At 37.8% G+C, this 10,136-nt stretch overlaps 1 protein-coding gene across 1 annotated transcript; it reads left to right on the top strand.

Moving 5' to 3' along the window:
- The first annotated feature begins 1,439 nt into the window (after nt 1-1,439).
- LOC141844378 (lysine-specific histone demethylase 1 homolog 2) lies at nt 1,440-4,237 on the top strand. Its single transcript, XM_074732435.1, has 2 exons — nt 1,440-3,033; nt 3,353-4,237. The coding sequence occupies exons 1-2, from the start codon at nt 1,488-1,490 to the stop codon at nt 4,108-4,110; spliced, it is 2,304 nt and encodes a 767-aa protein (XP_074588536.1). The 5' UTR covers nt 1,440-1,487; the 3' UTR covers nt 4,111-4,237.
- The last annotated feature ends 5,899 nt before the right edge of the window (nt 4,238-10,136 follow it).

Raw genomic sequence — 10,136 nt, 5'->3', positions numbered from 1 at the left:
TTGAATCCTCTTAGCAACATATATTTGTTGACTGAGGTACTGTGCGATTCAAGTCTTAGCTCGGCTAAGGTGCTGTTGAGGCAGTATGCTCTTATCAACCTAGTGGTATCGTGCCTCAAAAAAATCCCTTAGGGGGTTTTCTGATATGGGGTCGTTTCGACGGTGGGGCCGGTTACTATAAAAAGTTTACCCACTACAGTTTTGTTGAAGTGTCTTATCCCAAGTGGTAAGCATGAAGACATCTGTTGCTTGAGGTTTTGAGTTCGAATCCTCCTAGCAACATATATTTGTTGACTGAGATACTGTGCGATTCAAGTCTTAGCTCGGCTAAAGTGCTGTTTCGGCAGTATGCTCTTATCAACCTAGTGGTACCGTGCCTCCAAAAAATCCCTTAGGGAGTTTTCTGATATGGGGCCGTTTCGGCGGTGGGGCCAGTCACTATAAAAAGTTTACCCACTACAGTTTTGTCCCCGGGGCAATGGTGCAACGGTAGGACATCCGGGTTGTGACCTAGGGACCCGCGGTTCGATCTCCAGCTATGACGTATTTGCAGAAATTTTCTTCCAAATGGGGAACGCAATCAAAGGATGATGGACATCTGGATTGGCCGTCGTATGCGCTTCTCGATTTACCCTGGTGGTCGGTGGGAAACTTCTGTGGGACCGGACCGATCACTCCTAGAGATTGAGTCCATGAGACTGACTGTGATTTATCATTGAGAGAGTAGGTTTAGACGCACAAAATAAATAGACATTTTTATTTTTATTATCATGAAAAGGGCATCATAGTTTTAAAACATATTAAAATAATATCTCATCTTATTTTTTTAATCTTATAAACACTCTTATTATAACACCTTTATGGCAATTTTAGGTAAAATTTCTATAATATTAAAATTATTTTATTTGATCAAAATTGTTAAACATGAACTACTATTATATCAAAAAAATAATTTTGATCACAATTAATCTAATTAATTAAAATTTCTCTAACATGATCAAATTCACTTTAATATTGTTATAATAGTTTGCATTAAAACTAGTATAAATATAGTAGTTTTGATTAAAATTTAAAATTATCCTACCATATATTATAACTTTGATCATAATTGCTACATATTAAAAGCTTTGACTAAAATTGATATATAATTTTAATTAAATTATTTTATATTATAATAATTTAGAATAAAATTGTTATATATTATACGCATATAGTAAGTAATACATCAAATTTATCTAAAATTACTTTAATAAAATTTTTTAAAGATAAAAAAATAAAATGAACCGTTATTTTATTTTTTTTTTAAAAAAAATTGAAGCATTGTTTTAGGAGCGGTGCTTTTTTTAATTTTTTACTTTTTTTTTTTTTTTACGGGTCATTCATTTTCAATTTACGCGGACCGGTGGAACCCGCACCCACCCCGACCATTCGGCCCTCCTTCCGAAACCTCGATAAACTTCCACCTTGCCCGATTCGGACCCTCGCCGATGGATCCTCCTCCGCCGTCCCTTTCCGGCGGCCGTCGACTGTCTCGGAGGGCGGTGAAACGCACCAACTACGACGAGTCCCTTCTGGATTCCCTCCTCCACGACCACATCGGCGGGCCCCGCCGTCGGAACCGGCGCAACCTGACCGCCGCCGAGCGCCAGAACGAGACAGAGACTGAGGCCATGATCGCCGTCTCCTTGGGTTTTCCCATCGATTCGCTCCTCGACGCTGAGGTCTCCGCCGGGGTCGTCGACCTGCCCGACGACGGGGCCGTTCAGAACGACTACATCGTGGTCCGCAACCACATCCTTGCCCAGTGGCGCTCCAACGTGCGCTCCTACCTCTCCAAAGCTGAAATCAGAGAGACAGTCAGCAGGCAGTACGACCACTTAATCTCCAGCGCGTACGACTTCCTATTGGAGCACGGCTACATCAATTTTGGCGTGCCTCCCGCCATCAGGGCCCAGCTTCCCGATAAGCAGGACAAGGGATCTGTTATCATAATAGGCTCTGGACTCGCAGGCCTTGCGGCCGCGAGGCAGCTTCTTAGTTTTGGCTTCAAAGTCCTAATTTTGGAAGGTCGGGATCGTCCCGGCGGTAGAGTATTCACCACGAAGATGGGTAAGAACCATAACTTCGCATCTGTAGATCTTGGAGGCAGCGTCATCACTGGCATTCACGCCAATCCCCTTGGAGTCTTGTCCAGGCAGCTTGGTATACGTCTCCACAAGATCAGGGATTCATGTCCCCTTTTCTGGCCAGATGGCACAGCCGTGGATCAGAGAATGGACGCTGAAGTGGATTTTGTATTCAACAAACTTCTTGAAAATGCTGCTCGATTGAGGGAGGTTTTAGGAGAGTCCGCTAATGACATTTCACTAGGTTCGGCTATTGAGCGCCTACAGAAGTTGTATGGTGTCGCCAGGAAGATCGAGGAACGAGAGCTTCTTGATTGGCATCTTGCAAATTTAGAGTACGCCAATGCTGGAAGCCTCTCAGATTTGTCTCTTGCCCACTGGGACCAGGATGACCCCTATGAGATGGGTGGTGATCATTGCTTTCTTGCGGGAGGTAACTGGAGATTGATCCATGCGCTATGTGAGGATGTGCCGATATTGTACAAGAAGACAGTAACACGGATTGCTTATGGAGAAGGGGGTGTGGAAGTTGTGGTTGTTGGTGGACAAATTTTCCAGGCTGATATGGTTCTTTGCACTGTGCCTCTTGGGGTCTTGAAGAGTGGGACTATAAAGTTTGATCCAGAATTGCCTCCTCAGAAGTTACAGGCAATTGATAGGCTGGGATTCGGGTTGTTAAATAAGCTTGCAATGATATTTCCTTATGTATTTTGGGGGGAGGAGGTCGACACATTTGGATGTCTCAGAAAGGAACAAACTAAACGTGGTGAATTCTTTCTTTTCTATGGTTACCATACTGTTTCTGGTGGTGCGGTGCTTATTGCATTGATTGCAGGAGAAGCTTCCTTGAACTTTGAACAAAGCAATCCTCTAACTTCACTTCACCATGTTCTCAGCATTCTTAGAGGTATTATTTCTGTAGCCTCCTTTTCCTGCAGTTGAATAACTCCAATTTGCTTGAGCTTTTGTTCATATAACACCATGATGTGCAAAACTAGTCTATATCAATGCCATATTTTGGTAAAACGAGTGATTTGGAATGCTGTGCTACTTTTTGAATGCATGCTGAACTTTTGGTAAATACTATGATCAACAAATACTATGGCTGATTTCCATATCAGCATCCTATTTTTACAGGCTTTTCAGGAACCTAGGCATGAAAATGCATTTTCCTTGATTTCTATGATTTGATAAATAAGAGTCCTTAGTAACTTCATGAAATGCAGGTATTTATGGTCCAAGAGGGGTTTCCGTGCCTGATCCAATCCAAACAATCTGTACAAGATGGGGCAATGACCCCCTTTCTCGTGGTTCTTACTCCCATGTCAGAGTTGGGTCATCAGGTAATGACTACAATGTCCTTGCAGAAAATGTTAAGGGGCGACTCTTTTTTGCTGGGGAAGCTACAAATAGAGAATATCCTGCAACTATGCATGGCGCCTTCTTGAGTGGATTAAGGGAAGCTTCATGCATACTCCAAACTTGGAGGGAACAGTTTGTGAACAAATCTATTTCCAAGAAGTTCTTGCACAAGAATCTAAGATTGTGCAGTGATATTCTTGTAGACTTATTTAGGAGTCCTGATTTAGAGTTTGGAATATACTCATTCATTTTTGATCCTTCTACCATGGATGATCTGAACACGATGGGGCTTATGAGAATCACATTTGGAAATTTTAAATGTGAAGACTCAAGGAAACACAGTTCGAATGAAAAACTGAATGGACATTGTCAATTGTCAGAACTTCAGGGTCAAGAATTCCATCTGTATGCCTGTGTATCTAGAGAGGCAGCACGCCAAGTAAAATTGGCGAGTGGTGATGATAAGGCTAGATTACACTTCCTTAGCAAAAAGTTTGGCTTAAAATTAATGGGGTTTAGTGATACATGTAATCTCAGTCATTCCTTGATTGTTAATATTTCTTGTGCACGGAAAAGCCATTACAAGAAACTCCGGACCATGCATCACAAAGTTCACTTGTAGCATTTACCGTCCATGTAAGACATCCATTAGCTAACATTGATTCCTCAAGGACATGTCTCTGATAGCATCTTTAGTTGAAACTAGACATAGGACCCATGTTACTACCTCATCATTTTAGCAATGTACACTAGCCTCAGAATTCCATTCTTTTGAATATATGAAAAAAGTAGCTCATTTTTTTATTACCAGTTCAGTAAAATTTCATTTATTGGGTTAGTGTTACATCATGGCAATTTATCAACGAAATACCAGGCAAAACCAACCTATATCAGTCATAATAAAGAAATAGTACACTTGACCAATCTGCTCTTTTGTTGCTTCTGCAGCAACTGAGCATGCTAGCCCTTCTTGGATAACAATCTTCATTTATTTATTTTTTACTACTTTCTCAGTGTACATATTAGTCCCATGTTTTGATTCTTTTGAAATGATTATGTGTAAGAGTTTTCTTTTGCATGATACTTGTTCACTAATCTTGTTTACTTGTAGGTGCACATTTTGCTAAATCATTACTGCATTTGCAGCTAAATTTTCCAAGCTAATATTTATACAAGACAATCATGCTAATTTAGTGACCCTAAACTGATCAGCTTAAATGCTCTAGATTTGTTAATCCATGTATATCAAAGCTTTAAAAAATGTAGATACTTTATTTGTTTATTAGTTCCATAAAGCCATCTGCATTCCAGTTTGGCTTTAGCTTAAGGATTATATATAACAAACATGCTATAGACTTGGCGGTTACAATTTGAAGATACTAGAAACCTTGTGCATAAGGTGCTTATGAAATTAATACGAGTTAGAATTGATATAGGATCAACAATATTTCACAAGAAACCATTGAGTATGATTAAGTAGTTTGTTAAATGTCAAAGAGAGATGGACTTTCCAATTGGTTGTGCTTGCAAAAGTTGGATTATTAGTAACATCTGTCTATAAAGTAGGGAGGTTTTTACACTCTATAAAAAAAAATGATAATCCCAGTAGCCACATCTCTGGGGATGGTCGGCCCGGTCCCACGGAAGTTTCCCACCGCCCACCAGGGTAAATCGGGAAGCGCATACGGCCAATCCAGATGCCCAGCATCCTTTGATTGTGTTCCCCATTTGGAGGAAAATTTCTGCAAATATGCCGTAGCTAGGGATCGAACCGCGGGTCCCTGAGTTATAATTCGGATGTCCTACCGTTGCACCATTGCCCCCGGGGACTTTTACACTCTATAGACACTATATGTTGTGGATCGGCTAGCATTCAGAATTTGAAAATTTGGCATTTCTTAGCTGTATGTCAGATTATAAACAAGGATCCGGAGAATCTTATCTAAGTACCACTCTATCAAATGAATGTTTTGATAAAATTCTAATGATATTATTTATGGATGTTGGAGTATGGATTCAGAATTGGTTTGGGAGGTTGTCTATAACGAGATAACAATTTGAAGTACCTCTATGGTTTCAAGAACTAGAAGTATTACGATGCAAGAAGTTTTGAATACAGGAATATTTTAATTATTTAATTATAATCTTGGACATTTTTTTAATTAGTAATGTATAGGAGATGTAGTAATGTTAGAAAATTATAGTTTTTGTTTTATGATTAGTATTACTCATACTTGTAGTGTTTTCATGAAGGAAAATTTTGGTGTAACAGTAAAGTTATTGCTATGTGATTTTGAGATCACGAGTTCGAGTTGCGGAAATATCCTCTTGTAAAATAAAATGTAAGGTAAGGCTACATACAATAGACCTAATATGGTCTGACTCTTCTTGAAATTCCCTACCGATGGGAGTTTCATGCATCGATGAGAGCCCATACTAATGCGAATTTCATACATCACACTGTTTTTTTTTTACTATTTTCATGTTTGTACTATATATATTTAGTGTGGAGCTGCGTGAAGCTTCCACTTCAATAAAAAGATCAAACATAATGATCATTGTACCATTTTAGGCTTCTTTAAGATAGTTTTATGTAACGGTAGGACCAATGAGGCGATGGGTTTGATCCCTCCCCTGCGCTAGCCATGATGAGAAAGAGGCCAAAATGGCCGTCCGTGATTTACTCCCTCTAGACACTTGTGGGGCCGGGACTAGGGGGCCGCTAAGGTGGCGGTTCCACCTTTTGCTTACAATGTAACGGTAGGACATCCGGGTTGTGACTCAGAGACCTGCGGTTCGATCCCCAGCTATGGCGTATTTACAGAAATTTTTCTCCAAATGGGGAACGCAATCAAAGGATGCTGGGCATTTGGATTGACCGCCGTATGCGCTTCCCGATTTACCCTGGTGGTCGGTGGGAAACTTTCGTGGGACCGGGCCGGCTACCCCCAGGGATTGAGTCCATGAGACTGACTGGGATTTATCATTTTTTTTATGTAAAGATAGATGGAACTATAACTTTTAAAGGGCGTTTGGTTAGGGTTATCATTGATAACCTTGGTTATCTGTCCAAGGTTGTCAACATTTGATTCAGGTTATAATCGATTTCCATGTAATGCAGCATCACCGTAACATCAGTAAATGAGTTATAATACGGGAATGTGATTACCTTGACAACCTAAGGTTTTATGTGATTTCAGAGGTTAACGAAAATTTTTTCCATGATTATCTTTCAATTTTAAAACTGAATTAATTGAAATGTATCGAGAAATTTAATTGAAATCGAGTTAATTAATTCAATAAATTTTAATTTAAATACTTATAAATTTAAAAGAGATAATTTATTTTAAAATTTAAAAAATAAAATTAATGAATTATATTTATTAATTTAATAAATTATTTTATTAAAATAATTATTTTAATAATTTTTTATTAAAATATATATAAATTTATTTTAAATTTTAAAAAATAAAATTAAGGAATTATATTTATTAATTTAATGAATTATTTTATTAAAATAATTATTTTTTATTAAAATATATATAAATTTATTTTAAATTATAAAAAAAATAAAATTAATTTAATGAATTATATTTATTAATTTAATGAATTATTTTATTAAAATAATTATTTTAACGAATTATATATAAATTTATTTTAAATTTTAAAAAATAAAATTAATGAATTATATTTATTAATTTAATGAATTATTTTATTAAAATAATTATTTTAATGAATTATTTTATTAAAATATATATAAATTTATTTTAAATTTTAAAAAATAAAATTAATGAATTATATTTATTAATTTAATAAATTATTTTATTGAAATAATTATTTTAATGAATTATTTTATTAAAAATATATAAATTTATTTTAAATTTTAAAAAATTATAAATAAATTATATTTATTTTTTATATATTATTAATTTATTATCATCATTAATATTATTTATTTAATTTAATTTATGTTAAAAATAAATTGAATTAAGGGTAATATAATAAATGTTAAACTGATTATATTTTATTTTTTTTAAATAAATAAATTGAATCAAATAACATTAAATTATGCTTTATACCTTATAATCTTAGTTATGTGATTATCTGATAATCACATAATTAAGATTATGTATAATAATTTGAATCAAACACACTCTTAATGTATAAAAAAGAAAAAAATGAGGCTATGAAAATTTGATGAAAAACTCAATCTTGAAGAAGAGATTAGAGTTCAACTAGAATCGTGAGGAAACGTTTTGCTAAGATAATGAACATTTTTACTAGTGTCGAAGGCACAATGATTAGGCATATATAAAGTACATAGAGTAATTATTATGTCACTCCTTGATTATGTCTGTATATCCTTTACTCTTAATTTCATATTTGTGGAGTTTCATGCACGGAACTACCTTTTATTATTCATAAAAAACTATTATATCAAAATATTATTTGTCAACTTTATCAAAATTGATCAAATTTGATCAAATTGGTTTCAACTTCGTCTAAATTACTTAAACTTAATCAAAATAGTTTTAACTTGGTCAAAATCGCTTATTATGGTAGCAACTATGACCATAATTGTTACAGCTTGTAGCAACTATGGACCTAGCTACTACAATATGGATTCTAGTAGGTATAATCATAACAAAAGTATTCCAACTTGATCAAAATTACAACAAATGAAACATTGTTATATCAAAATATTCTTTATTAACTTGTCAATTGCTTAAACTTATCAAAATCATTCCAATTTAATTAAAATTGTTTCCACACTATTATAGTAGCTATGACCATAGCTACTATGGTCATAGTTGTTACAATAATATTATAGTTATTTTGAACAAGTTTACCCATTTTGATTAGTTGGGTATAATAATGCTAATTTTGACTAAATTGGAGTAATTTTTTTTATAGGAAGTAAATATCAAAATGATGTACAAGGAGTTCTTGAACAACTTTTTCATGTCTAACAAAGTGTTAGATCTGAATAAGTGTTCAAGGATCAGTATACACGTATCTATAGTCTTTTGTAAGTACTCTCTACATCAATAGACTCTCGCTCAAAAAAGGCTACGATTTCTAGTCTGCCAAATATGATGAACCATACAAGGCATGGCTAAGTGTCATGCTCTGATCCAAAGTGTAGTCCCTCTGAACTAATGATTCAAGATTTGAAACATCCTATTATAGGATGTCGTCACCTGGTGCATGCAAAGTCAATCCCTCACCTTCCTCCGACGTTGCTCTATCATGGAGCAATTTTACTCTATACTATAGTAGTAGCTATAACCATAATTGCTACAACAATGTTAGAATAAGAATATTTTTGGGATGAAATATGTTGAGATGTTGTTTTGATATTTTTGGAAAAAAGGATGCCCTTTTGACGCCCTTTTGATTTTTGTCCATTATAAATTGGATTTCTTAGAGTATAAGCATTACATGATGAGAAACATCTCATTTGTTTTGTTCTTTATCTCTAAGAATTTTATTCATATATATATATATATATATATATATATATATATATATATATATATATATATATATATAGAATTTTGCTATCCTGCGGTCCTCCTCGTACGCTCCTCGTGCGCTTCCATCCAACCCAGCCCTGCTCCAACCGCTGCCGCTTCACCGTCCGACCACCGTCGGCCGCCACATCACGCCCGATGGACGCGCAGCTCGCCGGCGCACAGTCCGGCGTTAGATTCCGGCCGGATAGTGGTCGGAATCTGGAGAATTCGGTCGGAATCGGTCGCTCGGCATTGGCAGCTGATTCTGGCCAAATCACGGTCGAATTCACCGGATTTCGATCACTATCTGGTCGGAATCTGGCGCCGGGATGTGCGCCGGCGAGCTGCGCGTTCATCGGGTGTGACGCGGCTGCCGATGGTGGCCGGACGATGAAGCGGCAGCGGCGGCAGTGGCGAGGGGTCGGAGGAGTGCGCACGGGTCCGATCTCCGGCTGGAATTTGACTGGATTTCGATCGCGATTTGGCCAGAATCGGCTGCCAATGCCGAGCAGCCGATTCCGACCGAATTTGTCGGATTCCTACCGGATAGTGATCGGAATCCGGTGCTGGGCTGTGCGCCGGCGAGCTGCGCGTCCATCGGGTGTGATGCGGCAGTGGCCGGACGGCGAAGCGGCAGTGGTTGGAGTAGGGCTGGGTCGGGTGAGAGCGCACGAGGAGCATACGAGGTGGACCGCAGGATAGCAAAATTCTCTCTCTCTCTCTCTCTCTCTCTCTATATATATATATATATATAATTGCGTAATTTGGTCGAAACGCGGCCGGCAGTGGCACGCGGCATTTCTGGCCAAATCGCGATCGGAGATCGGCCGGGAAGGGATCGGCTGCGACGGCGGTCCTTCCCCGATCGGTCTCCGACCGCAATTTGGCCGGAAACGCCGCGTGTCACTGCCGGCTGCGTTCCGATCAAATTTTACCGGATTCCGACCATAATCCGATCGAAATCCGACGTCGGTCGACGCACCGGCGAGTGGCGTGTCGATCGGGCCTAGTCCGGCGGCCGGCTGTGATCGGACGGCGAGACGAGGACGGGCGGAAACGGCGGAAGTCGGGCGGGCGAAAATACTGTGATATATATATATAGAATTTTGCTATCCTGCGGTCCTCCTCGTAC

Source organism: Curcuma longa, chromosome 13 (assembly GCF_044706935.1).
Source record: "Curcuma longa cultivar G26 ecotype Majalengka, Jawa Barat chromosome 13, ITB_CL_G26_1.1, whole genome shotgun sequence".
NCBI classification, from domain to species: domain Eukaryota; kingdom Viridiplantae; phylum Streptophyta; class Magnoliopsida; order Zingiberales; family Zingiberaceae; genus Curcuma; species Curcuma longa.
Note: the sequence above shows the minus strand (reverse complement) of the source record. Positions and strands in the feature narration are given on the sequence as shown.